This window comes from Rhipicephalus sanguineus, chromosome 1 (assembly GCF_013339695.2).
Source record: "Rhipicephalus sanguineus isolate Rsan-2018 chromosome 1, BIME_Rsan_1.4, whole genome shotgun sequence".
Classification (NCBI taxonomy): domain Eukaryota; kingdom Metazoa; phylum Arthropoda; class Arachnida; order Ixodida; family Ixodidae; genus Rhipicephalus; species Rhipicephalus sanguineus.
Window position 1 is genome coordinate 228,923,629 of NC_051176.1, and position 18,634 is coordinate 228,942,262.

General features: G+C 44.1%; 1 protein-coding gene and 1 non-coding gene across 3 annotated transcripts in view; both read left to right on the forward strand.

Annotated features, from left to right (window-relative positions):
* Positions 1 to 1,637: 1,637 nt before the first annotated feature.
* Trnag-ccc (transfer RNA glycine (anticodon CCC)) lies at positions 1,638 to 1,708 on the forward strand. Its single transcript has one exon. It is a non-coding gene; the product is annotated as a tRNA-Gly (tRNA).
* A 522-nt stretch (positions 1,709 to 2,230) lies between these two features.
* LOC119373736 (uncharacterized) overlaps positions 2,231 to 18,634 on the forward strand; it is a 151,926-nt gene continuing 135,522 nt past the window's right edge. The window contains exon 1 of one of the 2 annotated variants that reach the window (XM_049419999.1): positions 2,231 to 4,564. In XM_049419999.1, coding sequence (XP_049275956.1) covers positions 2,723 to 4,564 — 1,842 coding nt within the window. In that variant the 5' untranslated portion in view covers positions 2,231 to 2,722. The remainder of the gene's footprint in view (positions 4,565 to 18,634) is intronic. The other variant, XM_037643803.2, reaches the window with a different exon arrangement.

An 18,634-nucleotide genomic window follows, 5' to 3' on the forward strand; every position in this document is an offset into this window, starting at 1 on the left:
AATTGCAGATTGTTTCAATTTTGGATAAGACATTCACAATTGCAGCAGAACATACCACGGCCAGTATAAAAGTAGTATACAGCGTTTGCTAACTTAGCCTCCGTGTTCGTAAATGGTCTGTCAGATAAACTGATGTTGTTGCATACTTTTTTTATAAGAGCGGAAAGCGGTTACAGTAGAAAAAAAATTAAAAAATAAAGAAAGTAAAAAATGCATCTTGATAAAAGTTTTTTGCCCATACTAGCGACGGTCTCGTAATTTTTAGTAAATGCGAGCTTCTAATGGAGAACAAATTTAAATTTTGCTATGATGGTGTGCCCCTGTTGCTAGCTCTTACCTAACTAGAAAAAGAAATATTTCGCAACCCAACTGCAGTGCGTTTTTATTTCTAAGTTAAAGTACCACCAATTTATCTTTGATGTGCTTATTTAGAAATCCTGAAGTACCCGCAGTGTACCAAATATTTTTTTACGCTCGCAGGACAACAAAACACTAAGACAATGCGGTTGCTTAACTCTGAAAAATAAATAAAGAATAGTGGTTTTGTACTGAATCTAACAGGCATTTTCTTCGCCACGTTCCGCTAAAAAGTGATATTTCGAGATGATTCCAGTTTTTCTATGGCTTAACACACACAGTAGGTAATAACGACAATTTTGTATATATTGTGAACAGGTAGCAAAAAGTAAGTGTTCAGCAGATGTAGTATACCGTTGCGTGCAGCCTGCAGCTACTGCACTGGCTGCACGCAACGACTGTTTACAGGTAGTAGACAGGTAGCAAAAAGCTAGTAGTTATATCTGTTAACGGTCCGAGAAGTGTAGTAACTGCTGCGGTTACTACCTTATATCAAACGTTTTCTAAGAGTAGCCCCCCCCCCCCCTCCCCCCAAAAGAAAACAACAAAACAAGATGAGCATTTATAAGCAGGGGTGCGCACATTCTTTGTTGACGAGGCACCGAGAAAACTGCTCTAACGCTAACAAATCAATGGCATAAAGCACTCACACGCGTACGTAAATGGCATCAAGCGAAATGAATTATGCCGGTCCTGAGCCAGTGTCGGCGCGGTAGTAAGCGGTAATGCGGGCTAGTTGGTTGCTGGAACTTGCAATCATTTTAGCAGCGCATATTAGAAACACGTACACAAGACAGCCTCGGACGATCGCTAGCTCTATGAGAGAGACACACGCACGCTCGGATTGGCAAAAGTGAAGCGTTACAAAATGTATGTGGTCAACGCTGTCGCGGACTTCGTTTAAAAGCAGAACAAGGGTTAACTAGAAAACCGTGATAAACTGAAACCAAATCCGAATGATACAGCACCAGAGAACATCTACGATTAAGGCAACGCCACACAAACCCAAGCCTCCGATGGTTCAGAGCGCTGCACAGCCGAAGGAGGCATTGGCCGAACTGGCCGAACCGAACGGCGGAGAAAAGGTGAATGGTGTCCTAAGTGGGTGCGACTTTTATGTCGTTATGGGGCTCGATCATAACGATTACAATACACGCCAACTTACGAAGAAGGCGCTCATAAATTTAAACAAAATAACAAAAACACATCTAGAAAAAAAGTGAAATTTACTGCTACTACTATACTATAAGTGCACCACGGCAAGCTCTTGCGACGAGCTTGCGCCGGTGGTGTAGTGGTATCATGCAAGATTCCCATTCTTGCGACCCGGGTTCGATTCCCGGGCGGCGCAGTTTATTTTTATTTTTTTTTATATTTTTTTATTTGGCTTAGCTAAGTTCTCGGGGTTGCCTTTTGCTTTGTATTAGCTCATAAACATGTAAGATCAAAAGACTACCGTTTTTAACGATAAGACAACGGCACCTTGTCACAGCATTCGTACTGTGCGATATCAAACTTTGCCGATAACGCAGAAACGGCTTTCATCGTCAAATTCTCCACCGCGGCCTGGATATCAGCTCAAAAGGGTAGCGGTCGGCTGTGCTTTCGACAAACCGGGCGACTCCGGTTTTCCTCCGCGCCTATCGCGGCGTTATTTACGAGTGGCCACGGCTGAAGTAAAGACAAGAATACGGGGAGAGGCCGCCGAGAGGAAGCGCAGGAGATGCCATAAAGGAAAAATCTAAAAATCCGCAAAGCCATAGGACTTGAAACTTCCGGAGGGCGGAGGGGAGGAGCGGAGAAAGGAGGGGTGTTCGGACGGACCACAGACGGACAGATGTCTCGTCCGCTGCTGCAGGCACGGCAGGCACGGTCTGTGGGCATACGTGCGCGGCCGCGGTGTTTGCCGGGACGGCTCATTCAAGATGGCCGCCGACTTTTGTACGCAAAGCATGGCGCGGGCAGTTGAACCGAACTTTACAGCGGCGGACGGGACCCTGACGCTGTGTGTCGACGCTTGGGATGTTTTCCAGACTTTCTAGGACTTCACTGGCGACGCTGATCAATGCTGCCACCCACGGAGAAGTTGCCGCGCCATGTCCAAGGCAAGATAGTCACGGGGTTCGTTGGGCTCTCTGTGTGCGGCTCTTGACAATGAAAGCTGCCGAGCGCCCTTGAAATCGGACCGTGTTTACGTCGCTTCTACGCTGGAGAATTTTCTCTTAGTCTCTTCGTCATCTTACGGCGGTCGTTGGCCCCTCTTGGCAACTGTGACCTTGCGCTGTCTGTTGATTTGAACATGTTTTCTCAGTCTTGAACGAAAGTGAAGTGGTAGTGGTCGGGCGCCAATCGAGCAGCGGTCGCGATGTCTGTCACCACTTTCGGCGTCCGCGTCAAAGAGGAGCCTGGATCCTCTGGCCTGAGCTCATCCGAGGGAGTCTGTTATGTCTGTAGTAGTCACGGAGCCGAATATCCGCTTAATTCGCGGCCTCGAGAGCGTGGCCCCTACTTCCCGTTTCTCGAAACACACATCCCTCCCTTAGGCGCCGAGCGGCCGACATCCGAAGGTGTCGTTCTTGCGTGCCCCGTATGCTACTCCTTTCTTACGCAGCAGTGGGAAGCTCACGAACAAAATGGCACGCCTCGACACAAGCGTATGTACTGGCTGAAGCGCACTGACAACGGGCCGTATGCGGGTATGGAACCCAGCATGCAGGCACAAGAGGACAGTCCTGAGCGCAGTTCTCACCATTCTCCCGCTGCTGCCCCTGCTGCTTTAGACCTGAGTCTACCTGCACCCGGGGGGACCGCCGCTGCTCCTTCTGTGGCGATAACTGCATCGACAAGCAACGAGGCGTGTTTTATATGTGGCAACTTCAATAGAAACGGACCATTAGCTAATGTTTATGCGAAGCCCATCTCCAATTGCCCCTTCTTTCCCACCCTGGTGTCACATCCACAGCCACCAGGTGCCAAGCCCATGGACTCGTCAGGTCGCGTTCAGGCTTGTGAACCGTGCCATCAAATGCTGTTGGAACAGTGGGACAATTACCAGCGTTACAGTGTGCCCCACTCTGAACGACGTTACCGATTACCTTCTCGCTGTTTTACCTGCTTTACGTGTGGCCTCGAGTGCCCCGTAAGTGCTCAGCGCGTGGTCAGTGCGGTTCCCGGACCCGACCAACAGCCTGGATTTCCTTTCTTACGCACCGTGGCCCCACCGCCGGGTGCTCAGCCACTCACAGCTGCTGGCCGAGCTGTGGTCTGTTCCATGTGCTTTAAGTCTTTGCAGCGCCAGCTGCGTGTTTTTGAGATCTCTAATGTGCCCGAGTCAAAGCGGCACTTCAAGATCCTGCACGAGGGGACTACGACACCGACTGTTTCGCCATCACCAGCAAGTGTTCTGCGTAAGCAGCTGCTGTCCCCCCAGACCAAGTATCTTGGCTGCTACCTCTGCGAAAAGATTGGACCGATGGAAAGCCTGGTTGCTTGCGACACCACACCGGGTGCAGGTCCACATTTCCCATTTCTGCGCGACGTGGCCCGACCCATCGCTGCAAGGCCCATGGACAACCAGGGCCGTGTGTTGCTTTGTGCCGAGTGCTGTGCTGAACTGCAGCTCCAATGGGACGCATTTGAGAGTGCTGGGCTGCCATTGGCCCAGCGACGTTATCATACAGCTCATTTGACGTCACCACCATCAACCTCGCAAGGTGCTTGCTTTGTCTGCACCGAGCCAACGAGTGAGACCTTTCCTGTGGGGAGCCGGGAGGGCCCTGGACCATTTTTTCCCTTTCTTGAGTCACATGCAGGCCAAGGTGCACTTGACAGCACAGGCACTGCACGTGTGTGCACTTTCTGCTTCCACTCTTTGATGGCTCAGTGGTTGGCCTATGAGAGCTCGCCTCACCCCGAGGACGCAGCCAGGGCAGCACGCCGATACAATACGCATCACTATGTGTGCTACATCTGTGGTATAACCACGTATCGGCGACGGGTGCGGACATTGACTGTGCGTGAGTTTCCATTTCTGAGGGAGCATCCAAGGCCAGCTGGTGCATTAACTCTTCGTGATGGTGTAGTATCATGCCTCACCTGCTTCGAATCCCTAAGCTCCCAGTGGAGGGACTATGAGCGCATGCGAGTTCCTGTTGAGATGCGCAAGTATAACTGGATTGTCCTGCCTCCGCCACCTGAGGAAACCAGGGTTGGTATTCGTTCTCTTCATCCATTGAAAAATCTGCTGCTTGCTATGATTCCTGTCTGAGACACGAATCAGAGGAAGAAGCATGTTACTTGTAGATGCTGTGATCATCACTCTGCCTTTGTAGATTTTTTTTTTTTCGTTTCCTTTCGCTGGGCTGCCTGTTAAAATGCCATCTATTGGCCTGGTGGCACTTTAGCACTGGCGATCTCAGGGAAACTTGGAAACATTGCAGAGAGAACGTTTTTTTCCTGCTTTTTATCTGTAGTGAAGCCATCATGCTTAGCTAACAAAACACAAAATGCTTGCATATACTTTCAGCTGAGGCCCTTATGGAATCATCTGCCTGCTTTGATTGTGCTTTATGCTCATAAAACATATTCCAGTGGACAGTGTTCAATTTGAGGTTCTGCCGGCATATTTTTCACTTTGGGTGAGTTCTCATTTCAGCATGATGTATGCTTATATATTATGGACGGACAGAGCATAAGTTTGATGCAACAAGTATGCTCTAGTGGCACATAACCATACTTGTTTACTGGCTCTCCAAATATAGCTACATTGTTTTTCTGGCAAGGGGTGTAGGTGTGCAAACTGTTGAGTCTTTTGTTTGGGTAACCTCAGCTAACTCAGCCCTTTATCTGAATGCCTCATGTTTCACATACATACATTGCCAGGTTTTCAATGCTGTTATATGAAGTGTGCCAATCTGTTAAGTGTGTTTAATGGTGAGTGTTTGGGTTACTTGAATAGTCTGCACTGCACAACTTATCCACTTTTTTGCTTGTGCTTGGTTGCTTAACTACTCTGACACTATTTCACGTTGGTGCTTTTATTTCTGTGAATACATTTGTTTTATCATCATTCTCATGGCGTTTATACTGAGTGCACCTAAGCTCTGGATAAGTAAGCATCAGGTTTTGGTAATCACAGATTATTCATCACATAGCTGCTCCATAAGAAAGTTACATAATGAGTGAAATATATTATGGACAGTTTGCTTATGACAAATGCTATATTGCCATATGACAGCCATACTAGAGCACCGTGTATGTGTTGCAAACTCAATTTAGTAGTCATTTACTTGCTTATAGATTATAGAGAAGATTGTGTTTTGAACTTATCAGGTGTTACTATAGATGGCTTGCACTGACGTCACTGAAACAGCCAGGTTGGAGCACCAACATGGTGGGACGTGAACTTTGTGCAGGGTTCGTACAGGTCCTTGAAAACCCTTGAATTTGAAAACTACATTTTCAAGGCCCTTGAAGGTCCTGGAATTGTATTCTGTCCTTGAAAACCCTTGAATTCCGGTACCAGTGCAGTCTAAAGTCCACAGTGCGACCTGCTTTCTGTTGTGGTTTAGCGTCGATGCGGCAAACTTTCCATTTCAGAAGCAATACACCGTGCAAGTTTGCATGTATTCTGTTTGTTCATGCCTTGTCGTATCGTTTATTTCACTCCTCACCTGTCAGTGCATCTTGTCTCTCCCTCTCTATACTCATCTCCTTACGTCTTCACTTTTGTCTCCTACATTTATGCTGCTTTTTTTTCTGTCAAGCGAACGGTGCGTGTGGTTAGTACACTAACAGAGTCAAGCCTTGCTAATACTAGAGAAGTCTCAGCACCTGTGCTGAACATTTGTTGTGTATTGGGAACTGCTTTAGATGGCATCAAGGCTAGACTTTCCTACAGTATAATAATACAGTTAAAATTCGATCTAACAAAACCTGATTTTACATAGTTCCCAATCTAAGGAAGAAATTTGCATTCCCCGGCAGGTACTCGTAAGGTTCAATGTTGTTGTCAACCTGAAGTAATGAAACTAACTTGGCACCAAAACTGATTTAATGAACTTTTTCTGAAGTGAATTAGTAAAAAGAAGCGCTAAATTCTTAAAGGGACACTAAAGGCAAATATTAAGTCGACGTTGATTGTTGAAATAGCGGTCCAGAAACCTCGTAGTGCTGCTTTTGTGCCAAGGAAGTGCTTATTTTGAAATAAAATCACGTTTTTAGTGGTCCGCATCGCGTTAGCGCGCTTCAAATCTCCCGCCTGAAAATACGACTCTCATACGTCACTGCTGCTGTGCCCAACGTTGCCCGCTTTTACTGCGCAGCCGCCGACACTAGTAGCAGTCGAGCGGAAGTAGCAGGACCCACAGTAGCAACAACGGCGCTGCGGCAAAGACTTGCTCGGATGGGCACATTCAAAGCCGTCACCAAGTTGCGGTTGGTCTCGTAATCCTCAGTACGAAAGTGCAGCGAGCACACACGCAGAGGTTTTGACTGTTTAACACACTAGCGCAATGGCGTGACACTAAGCCACTTCGAGCGTAAGGGTTCATTCCGCGGCACCCAGTGAAAAGACACACCAGTTTCCTTGCTGCAGTACTGGCGTTGTGCACCATTCGGGCATCCGGCAATATCACACGCATGCGGCATTTTGTCGAACTTTCTGTCAGAGTGACTTTCACGAGCGCGCAAAACACGCACGACAGTACGCGATCCCGAAACTACCACTGAGACGGGCGAGGCACAGTTCGGCGAAAACGGAACCTTTGAACCACGCGCGCCGTTCCCCATGGCAACGCCACGGAGGTTTTGTTTTCCATGAATCAAGCGGAAACGAACAAACAGCATTTTATTAAGTCTTTTGATGCTCGGAATGTTCTTTTTTTACTGCTGCTAGTTTGATTACTAGTGATTTATTGTAGGCCGACTTCCCTACGTCATCGGGATCACTTCGAAAATGTCCCACTCGTGGCGCTCATCATGTGATACATTTAGCTTAATTTCTCGGTAAGTAGGGCACTGCTGTTGATAATATTGCCGTTTTAGAAGTTGTCATACATTGGGCTTTCACTCTGACATAAATTGTTATTTGGCTTTAGTGTCCCTTTAACACACTTGGCTTTTTTCTTCGTGCACAAGCACTAACGCTATTGCATTAAAACATCTGTTACCCATAGTCACGAGCCTGGTTTATATTGACAAGGTTACACGCCACCCACATGCATGGAACAGTGGACTCAACAGTTGCGCTGTTATGTACCAGGTGGTGCCACGGGTGGTGGTCATTTATTGTTCCTGACAATGCTCCCACAGGAATCCTACTGTGTGCTTTCATTAATTCATGATTTATGTGACAGATCACACTGATCGTCTCCTTGCAACTTTCTTGCCTGGCCTGCTCGTGCAATCGCTGCATTTGGTCTCCCCTTTTCTTGCATTTTGGCTGCATGTTATATTTCACGTGACTCTACCTGGCCTTCATCGCCCGGATTACATATATGAGCCTCAATGTTTGGTACATGTGAACAGGCTTTTCACTTCAGAATGCTGTGTTAGCATAAAAAACAATGCTGTGGTAGATTTTGGCTGTCTCTGTGTTACAATTCTACGTTTCATAGAACTGGGGGGCTATTTTGTAAGCGTTGTGTCACAGAATGGAGGCGGGCACAGAACGAAACGTCATGAGAGGATGAGAGGCAGCAAACAGCCAATAGGCGTGCTGAGGGAAATCAGGAATGTTTTTAGCGCATGAAGAAATTTAGAATTTTTATAGCTGAACATCAATATTGGCAGGCATTGTTTTTCAAAGCTTGAAATTAAAGGGTGCAATGACTTTAACAATTTATTTGTGTTAATGTCTTGAGTGGACGCTGGGTGATGTCGCAATTTGACGAGTTGTGGTGACTATTGGCGTGGGATTAGAATAAGCCAGACACAAAACAGGCTAATTCGATTCTCTGGCCCTAGCGCTTACGTTTCGATCTAATCCAGTCGTCTGGAGACTCCATTCATTCTGTGCCAGTTCTGTGTCTATTCTCACGTCTTGACCGTCAGATGAGCCTCGAGCAATCCCGTGCAACTCTCTCTCGTCCTTGTGTGATGTTTCGTTTCATGCCCGCCTCCTTTCTGTGACAGAACGCTTACAAAATAGCCTCCCTCAAAAACCTTTCTCAGTTTTACAAATTTCCCGATTTAACAAAGTAATATGACAGTGGTGATGATTTTGTTAAATCGAGTTTCAACTGTGTAAGTGCGATAAATTTAGTCAAAACTTGAAATATTGTTATAGTAAAAAAAGTAAAACCCTCATTTGGATGCCATTTTTTAGTCCTTGAAAAACGTGTGACAGGCCCTTTAAATTCCTTAAATATCCTTGGAATTTTCTCCTTGAAAACCTGTACGGGGCCCTGTTTGTGATGTCACGTTAGTGTTATCAGTACATCGCATGCTGGTTCTATCGCTATTTGTGCACAGAGGCCCAATAATGTTCCAGCAATGTCATTATCAGACTGAAGCAGGTTGATTGCTGCATGATTATACTGCCTTGACGTCATCTAAGCCATCATGTTGGGGCCAGGTTGTGCATCCGTGACGTAACGTGCAAGCTATCAATATTCTGCAGGATCATTGACCACTTACTATTTTGGCTTGACTCATTATAATATACGATATTTTGTTTACTACTTTAGTGGCACATACTAATAGATTTTGTACAGATCTGTAAGTGAAGTTATAGAGGTGTGATAGCATTGGAAAAAAAAGTGTTGGACAACACTGTGGGTATGCCCAGCATTTATTCACTTACTTGTCCATCATTTTTGGGTTTCCAATGAACATCTGACAACAGCCAGCTAGCTCATAAACATCCAATTCTGGAGTAGATAAGTGTTATTCTGGGTATAATTACAGGTATTGTCACTGTGTGCACATGACCTGCAGTAACAGAATTCTGCCAGAAAAGAATTGCGGTGCTAGTCTTACGTTGACATACCTGTCTACTTTAGATGTTTATTCTTCATAAAACGTGAGATTTTTAGAGCTTGTTGTTGATTGCTGTATTGTCACCAAGAGTCGTCATTTTAGGTTTGTGTCCATTCAAGGGTAAAACTCATTAGAGCTTTGCTAACACTAAATTTGAAGACTGCTGATGCTGCCGCTGACATATTTTTAGAAGCTGATTTTTTATGCTTGCTTGGTCATTTGGCCTAACTGTAGCAGCTCCCTCTACATGTTAGTAAAGATCAGGGCTGGGCAAAGATACTTTGAAATAGTATCGCGATACGATACAAGATACCCAGGCAAGAAGTATTGGAGATACAGATACAAGATACTACCGCAATAACTGTATCCGATACGATACTTGCCAAATGTATCTTAAGATATTTCGATACATTCGCAAATTTGTAATTAGTATAGACCACCATAATGTAGTAGCGAACGCCCATGCACAAAAAATAGTTTGCTTGAAAATTTCCTTAATGTGACTAATTTTGTTTTACTTTATTGAAATGTCTTAGTATCTCAAAAGTTTTGTCCTCACTCAAAGTGCGTTAGTTTACTTCCGACAGAACTTATTAGAGTTTGCTTCGGCTGCTTAACAGGACAGCTGTTCGCTAACAGCGGCTCTTGCTTGTCATTTTTGTAATTGATGAGAGTCGCTGCTCAGCTTGCCGACCTCAGCTAGCCGGTCGCCATCTAATTACAGGAACTTCATAGAATGCTTCGCACGATGGCACAAATACCGGTGTGGAGTTTTACCTTGTCTGTAAAAGACCGCTTACTGAATACCGAATCACCGGTGTACAGCAGCGACAACGCTGCTAGCGACATTTTTCGTGACGCATTGTGTGTACGTATAGAGCTCATAAAACTGCAATGACTTGTCATGTTCTACTTATCTGCTGGCGTAAAACGTTCGTTATCAATATACGCACTAACTTTCAATCTTTTAACAATTTTTCTTCAACGAGAGAACATGTGCACCCCAGAAATACCTAATACCTATTGTATTATCACGTGGTGGTGACGATGAAGAAGGCGGCAGTCACTTTGGTAGAGACGAAACTGCTCATTGGGCAATCTTGTGCCCAGAAAAATAAGTAACTCAATGTACAAGCAAAAGAACGCTGTGCACAGATAGCGGCAATAAATGTCGTTGGCCTTCGGTGTTCTGATCATCGGCAGAACGCGTGGTCCTCTATTCGTCAGCGATGGAAACTTCCAGCGTTACCGCTGCTGCTCGCGCAGAAAAATATTAATAATAATTTTTGCGGTTTTGCTTCACAAAATTACTATATGATTATGATGGACGCCGAAGCGGAGAGCTCCGGAAATTTCGACCCTCTGGGGTTCTTTAACGTGCACCTAAATCTTAGTACACGGGCCGTAAACATTTCGCCTCCGTCGAAATGTGGCCGCCGCGGCTGGGATTCGCGCGTGATCTTAACAGAACAATCTGAAACAATCGCGAAGATTCCGAAACATCGCGGCGCGGCTTGAGCCGAGCGCTGCTCATAATTTCTTTTTTTTTTTTTGTGATTCAAACCCAATCACACCAAAATAAAGAATAAGAGCGCGTGGCAGTGTAGTTGCACAAATCGTCGCAGGACACCGCTGCTATTCACGCTGCTATTCACGCTGCTATTCACGCCACCTATAGCTCCGATTGCCTGGCGATTTGTAATAGTAAAACAAAAAATTAAAGAGGCCTAAAAAAGGAAAAGAAATATACGTATAAATGAAATAGAAAAGCCGTTCTGTATCAAACATTCATTGTGAATAAGTACTGAAACGCGATACAGGCGGCACCCCTAATAGCTATGACAATTAGGCATGAAGTATCGTGAACTTACCTGTTAATGTGAGACAGCAAAAATATTTAGTACGCCTACGAAAAATTGACTGAAACGGCTCGTTGGTACGCTCATGAGAAAAACGAATAATTTGGCATAACAATGTTTCTCGAATCCCTTTTCTAACAACTTGAAGACGGCTCCTAATTATTTCCAGAATTATAATGCAAGCTCAATTTCGCTCTTCTACTAAGCAATAAGCAGGATGTTTGGTACTGGATATGCACTTCGCGCACACATAATTACATATTTTCTTTCAAAATCCCCTTGGCAGAGCAGTAAACTCAAGTGAAATATAAATGCGTAAACAGTAGCAGAAATAAAGCAGACAGTTCAAAGTAAGAATAAAGCAGAGAGCTTATTTGGGCAGCACGTTACAAGAGACATATTGCTGTGACCAGACCGAAAAAAAAAAACGGTTCAGAGCCCTATGTAATGTACGGGATGCAAGAACAGGACAACTAAGGCTGCACTTGTGCTAACAATCAAATTATGATTTGAAAAACTCTTTGAAAATAGCAGGAACATAATAATAATAATCGTTAGGGTTTACGTCCTGAAACCATGGTACGATTACGAGGGGCGCCGCGGTGGAGGGCTCCGGAAATTTCGACTACCTGGAGTTCTAAATCGAAACCTAATCGAAGTACACGGGCCTCAAGTATTTTCGCCTCCATCGAAAATGCCACCGCCGCGGCCGGGATTAGATCGACAGCAGGAAAAGAAAAGATAGGGTACACGAACATATATTCTGCTAGGTAAACGCTTCATCTATTAGATCTAGCATCGGTACAAGTGGTGCTATAGTTAGGACCTTTTTTGCACATAAGTCAATCGCATGTAAGTCGAACTTACATCGACAAGATCCTTCAAATCGGTGATGTGTGAAAGCCACGAGACGCAAAGCAACCCTATGCTTCAGATTTCGTAAGGAAGCACTTCGCAGGAGAGCGGCATCAGAATTCGTGCGATAATCGCCGCACGTATTGTGGTACGTGGCGCTGGACAGTGGATAAGGGTAACTGTCCTGGCACTGGCACACAAGAAAAGAAAAAAAATCGAGAAAAGAAAGGCACGTGAGCTAAGCATAGACGTTCGCGCGCTTGTTCTGTCGAGACTACGCGAGTGGTGTCATGTTGCTCTGCTCCACCAAGAGGGACGCGCACACCTCATCGCCTTCCAGAAAGATGAGGATATGTCACTGCACTAACTTTTATTCAGTCGGTTTAGTGACACCAGTACCAGCTTGAGAAGCAGAGTTGAGCCAGCGATGTTTGTTTCGTACGGTGGTGTTTCTACAGAGTATCTTGTATCTTAAGATACACGATACATTATTGAATGTATCGGAAATACAGATACAGATACTCGTCTTGCGAGACGTATCGCGATACAGATACAAGATACCCAAAGAGTATCTAAGATAGTATCTGAGATACATGTATCTTCGATACTGCCCAGCACTGGTAAAGATGATGCATAGTTGTAGCTGATTTATGCTCTCATGTGAAGGATTCTGTTTGTGGTGCAGATCATTTAGCTGTGAGCAGAATTTCTTTTCGTGGTGTCTGTGCAAATGAAATTCTGTAAACTTTTAGTAAACAGTAAACATGGCTCATAATACCAATTTAGTGTTTTTCACAAAATTTTCATACGTTTTGGCTCTAACTACAATTTTTTACAATCATCGAAGACAGCTGTCTTTGATGTCTGCTTTGTATTTTTTTGAGGTCTTGGGATCTGTTTTGCATTGTTTCAAGTCTATTGAAGACTTTGCAAATGCTTCACTATAACTCATGCAATACTTTTGCTGTACCCTAGCCTTTTAATATTCTTGACTCTATCTGAAGCTTGTATAGGAATGTGTTGTCCCTTTAAAATTTCATGAACAATACATGTAATCACACTTACGTGCTCGTAAGAAGTGATGCTAAAATGGATCTTAGCCAGAAAACTTAGGTATGGGGTGCGCGAAGTGTTGATCTGGTCCCCTCCTAGCTAGCCTTCGATGTTGAGCTGGTGAAACACTATGTAAGAGAAAAAAGAAAAATTGAGGATTACTGGCACAGTGACCTGTGCAAAGATGTTGCTGCTTATTCGAAGTTAAGTATAAGGAAAGTTTGAGGCTCCAACTTGCCTCAAACATCATCAAAGGAAATTTGAGGCTCCAAAATAGGCCATGCTGCTGATTGTTCCTGGACTTACATTGGATACTGTAGCATGCTAACCATTACTGCCGCCGCATGAAAAGAGTTGCGAAATTCACTGCGACAGCTTTGTTGTAAAATCACATAGTTTATTTGATTCATAAACAACCAAGCCAAGATCAGTTTTCTAAAAAAAATACTGCATAATTAGGCTCATCATGTCGTGTCACATCACATGTCACTTCTATGAACTGTCTCAGGTTATTAATAATGAGGAATACAAGACAACGATTTTGAGTGGCACGGGCACCGAGTGACGCTCTTTGCTATCTTCCAGCCCACCCTGTCTAGCTCCGGTGAGAGTTGTCCGATGACCCTGCAAAAAATTTTAAAATATATATAAGGGATTGAATGGGTTAAGCGAAGGGTTCTATATGACAGAGTGGGTGTTAAGGTGTCATGAATCAATTAGTAAAACTATGTATAAACAGAAATTACACAGCTGAAATTGTGGCAAAACGTATATAAAGTTGATAAAATGGGTTAAGGTAAGGGTTGTATATGATATAGTGATCATTAAGGTATCTCATAAATTAAAATTGAAGTTGTATAATTAGTAGAAATTAGTATAAACAGTAGTTACACAGTTGGAATCATTGTGGCACCTGGCAGAACGTATATCAACTACGCGCTTTTTTCTATGTGGCTTCGGCAGTGTGCGAAATACAACGTTCACCTAAGGAATACACCAGGGCACACGAATGCCAGAAACATGTATAAGAGGTATGGAATGGTTTAAGCTACGGGCCGTATATGATAAGTGGACATTAAGGTATTGCATAACTTAAAATACGCTAAACGACTACGAACATCTCGCATGTTGACGTCACATCCTCCTTGCTGCACGCTTTCTTGCAGTCCTCCCTGCCATTGCACCGGCTGTATGTCGGGTTACACAGCGTTCACCTCGTGTACATCACAGGACAGGGCTCACATAGGGTGCACATGCTCCGATGCTCGCCAGGTGTCACACACCTCAGCCTTCCTCCTCCCCTCCCCCACATAAGAGCATGCAGCTGCTTACGTCACCAATTGCTCTTCTGGGTGCACGTGGTACAGTGAACTAGAAGAGGGGTAGTGGACTCACTGGCGTTGAATGCGTTCACCGCCGATGTCTCCTTGGGCCCTAGCGTTGCTCACAGACGCCTCATTGATCTCGACGGTCGTGACACTTGATGTGCAGCAGTGTAAGCACCCTTTGTTTCTTCATGTTGCGTCTCCCCTCTAGCACTGCTGCACAACAGGTGTTGTGACTGTCAAAATCAGTGTAGTGTCTGTAACCACGGGTAACATCAGCGGCTTCCCCTCCACCGTTGCCGCTGCCGCACAGCAGCATCGCACGTGCTGGCGTTGAACACGTGATGCCGCCGACGTCTCCTTACCCAACTTTACCCAGTTTCCCCAGGTTTACCCATGAATCGGTGCAAGTGCTGCTCCCAGACCTTTAAGTCCTTCTTGCATTATGGTCCCTTTAGGAATCTTTTTTTTGACCAAGCTTCATACCAGTGGCAGACATCAGAATTTTTGCAGTTATTTTAGGGTGCATTTTTAAATTGCATAAGTAAAGTTCGGGAGCACAGAAAAAATAATGTGTTGCTAGAAGCGCATTTACTCGAACCGGCCTTTATAAAATTTCAGCCGATCCCACGCATTGTGGGAATCAGTTTCATGTGAAGCAGTAAGGAAGTAGCTGTCACGAGGTGGATTGACGTGTTTTTTTGTAAATGGAGTAGTTGTGGGCACATCGTACGCTTACCAGGCACGCTGACTATACTGACGTTTAAAGGGTAACTTATGGTCTGACGTAAGGTCAGCACTCATGTTAGAGTGCAGGCAGTTTTATTGAAACGGAGCGTATGCTACGGTACGATTCACATTTTGCGTTTGATGCTATGAATATGATACGTAGAATTAATTAGTGTATTGCTCCGGGGTCAAGCAACGCTTGAATATAGCTTGCTGAGTCATAGGAGTACATATGTAATGTTTATTCAACTGTTAATAAAAGCAGAGCCAACACTGGAACCAAAATTGATGTTAATCCGACATGATCTCTGTATCATAAAAGTGCATAAGTAATGTTTAATACCTTGTTATAAAGTTAGATAGCCAGCACTGTAACCACAACTGACATAGCACCGACACGACTCTTGCGTAGGGTCTTCTTCCAAAACAGTTGCAAGACCTGGCGTGGCTCTGTGCTAGAACACGTCATTGCCACGCAGAATGCCTGAGTTAGATTCCTGCTGGGATCCTGATTTTTATTCTTTGCATTCTTTGGACCAATGCGGCTGAAGCTGCATTTTCTTGACGCTCTGCCGTTTAAATTACCGATGTCCATTCTTGCCGTTCCTGGGTAGATATGAATTGTGAATCATCTGGGGTGAATGCCTGCATACCGTGGCCCATGGTATATGGGTATGTGCCACATGTGACTGGAGAAAAAGGTTTCGTGACGTACACGTCAGGATTTTCGCATTATTCATGTCATGACCAGACAGTCATGTTCGTCATACACTCATACCCTCCTATGCTAATTTTGGTCAATACAAAGTTAAGGAGATGACCACGAGAGTGCCCAGACATAGGTGGCTACATAGGTAGATACGTAGAAGTGCCTTTGGTTCACTAAGAAACGCTTCGCATTTGAAAGTCCCTTTTCTGGAACCGTTCAGAAATGGCACAGGGCACAGAGCTTCTGTCAAAAGGTTATGCTTTTAGTACTGGCTGTCTTCGATTCTGCAATTGCAACAATCCCATTAAGATTTACATGTAGAAGTTGCGGAGTGAATTTACTTAGGGATTGTATTCGCAGTTAAGCAGATTCTGTTGGCTATTACTGCTGTGAAGTTTCATCAGTGAAAAAATGGTAATTTTATTTTGAGTTCCCTGTTTTCAATAATTTGGGACGATTAACACAAAAGCACACAGTATGTGATACACACGTAATTTCAGACAGCTGCAGTTGCATGAAGAAATGTTTTAATCTTAACAAAACAAATAGGAGAACATTGCAGCAGATGAAAAATTCCAGTCTTCATAGACTAGGTTTCTTTAAAAAATTTGAACATAGTCAATTGTGTCTATAGTCGGATACAACTTAAGAAGTCTGGATAAACCCAGCCCACATGACCGAAGTGCTGCAGCTGATCGGCTCTGCGCCTAAGAAAATAGTCCCACTCATGCACTCAGCAATGTTCTTCAAAGGAGGGGTTACCGGCTGCCCGGCTCATGACATCAGTCCGGAGTGTGCACCCATTGGTGCATGCTTGTGTGCATCTGCCTTTGAGGAGGAAATGCCACAGACTTCTAAAGTTGTATCCCACTATAGAAAGCACAGCATTGGCACACCACTTAAATTGGAACAAAAAAAAAAAGACACTTTTTTCTTAGTGAAGTGCGGTGCATTACTGTCAACTGGATGTTTTGTATGAACCCGCCACGGTGGTCTAGTGGTTATGGCGCTCGACTGCTGACCCGCAGATCACGGGATGAAATCCCGGCCGCGGCGGCTGCATTTTCGATGGAGGCGAAAATGCTTGAGGCCTGTGTACTTAGATTTAGGTGCACAGTAAAGAACACCCGATGTTCAAAATTTCCGGAGCCCTCCACTGCGTGTCTCTCATAATCAAATCGTGGTTTTGGGACGTTAAGCCCCAACAATTAATGTTTTGTATGGTGAATAGACTATGGCAGCTTACAGTGCGGTTGTTTGTGCAGGGAAATGGCCATGTGGTCCTACTTATCTAAACAAACGTATCAGCATCTTGCAGTGCTCCTGTTGATTCTATGGATGATGGTTTCACTATCTCAGCTGATATTTGTTGTCTTTAGTGTAGGCTTCTTTGTTTGCACAGTCCTCCTACAGGTTGTTTACAAGTATGTTATCGACAGAATGTTATATCCATCTGCTTTAGTTTTAGGAGCGAGAAATCCCAGCACCATGTCCAGTAAGAAAGCTACTATTCTAGCATGAAAATCTTGGGTATAAAATAAATGTTTTGCTCTTCCTCAGTGAATAGTTCATTGTTGATGCTATTTTTTTTTCCCTCCTGAGACAGGGCAGACTTCGCACTGAATGTTGTGTCTGCCCTAGTCTGCTTAAATTAAAAATGCTGGCACAAGTTTCTTGGTATCACGTCAAGAATAATGAATTCAAAGTGACTTAATTATAGGGTTGTGCTTTCATTTACAGGGACATAGTAAGGGACACATCAAATGGCAGTGCATCTGCCTTGCTTTGTCCCTGTCTTCAGTGGGGACATCCTACCAATGTGCACTTTTTACTTGCCCAGCAAGCAGCACTGCCAGAGTGACAATGCATTTAAAGAGATGGCATTGCGCTTTTCAGTTTGTTTTCTGTCATTGAAATGTACTAGTGCAGGATCAAACCCCATCTGTTCTGTTGGGCTCTTTTTTTTTCCTTCAATGACTGCTTTTTTATTTTTTTTAGCTGTAAATGGGGTGAATGTATCTTTAAACAGGTAAACCTTCTCAGTTAATTGTTTCGACATTATTTTTACCAAAGACAATTGTAAACGTCGAAGAGCAGTTGCCTTTTGTGTAGTGATGCAGAACTATCGGTAAATTCACTATCGATAGTATCGATAGTTTTTTTGAAACTATCAATAGTGCTACTATCGACAAACTATCAATAGTGCAATCGGTAGTACCATCGTTAATATTACTATAGCGATAATAATCCTACACGTGTTTATTTGTTTGTTTTGACGTATTCGGGTTTCACCCACAAGGACTGTTAGCAACGTTTGATGCAGACCACGCCGTAATGTTTGCAGTCTTGCTGCAGCATTCTTCGCCTTCACAACCACATGATAATACTATCGATAGTGGTGTGAATAATGATGCGGTTGCTGACCAGCCATATTGCCAAAATATTTGCGATAGCCTACCACCAGCTTCGCTTAATTTATGAGCAATTAATGTTTGAGGCTCGTGTACTTAGATTTAGGTGCACGTTAAAGAACCCCAGGTGGTCAAAATTTCCGGAGCCCTCCACTACGGCGTCTCATAATCATATCGTGGTTTTGGGACGTTAAACCCCAGATATTATTATATTAATTTATGAGCAATTTTTGGCAGAGAAATGAATTATTTCCGCAGTGAAAATTGCGGAATATATCTATCAATAAATTCATATCCAAAAGCAACCAGTTACACCTTACAATTAACTTGATATTTTTTATTTTGAAATCATAAAAT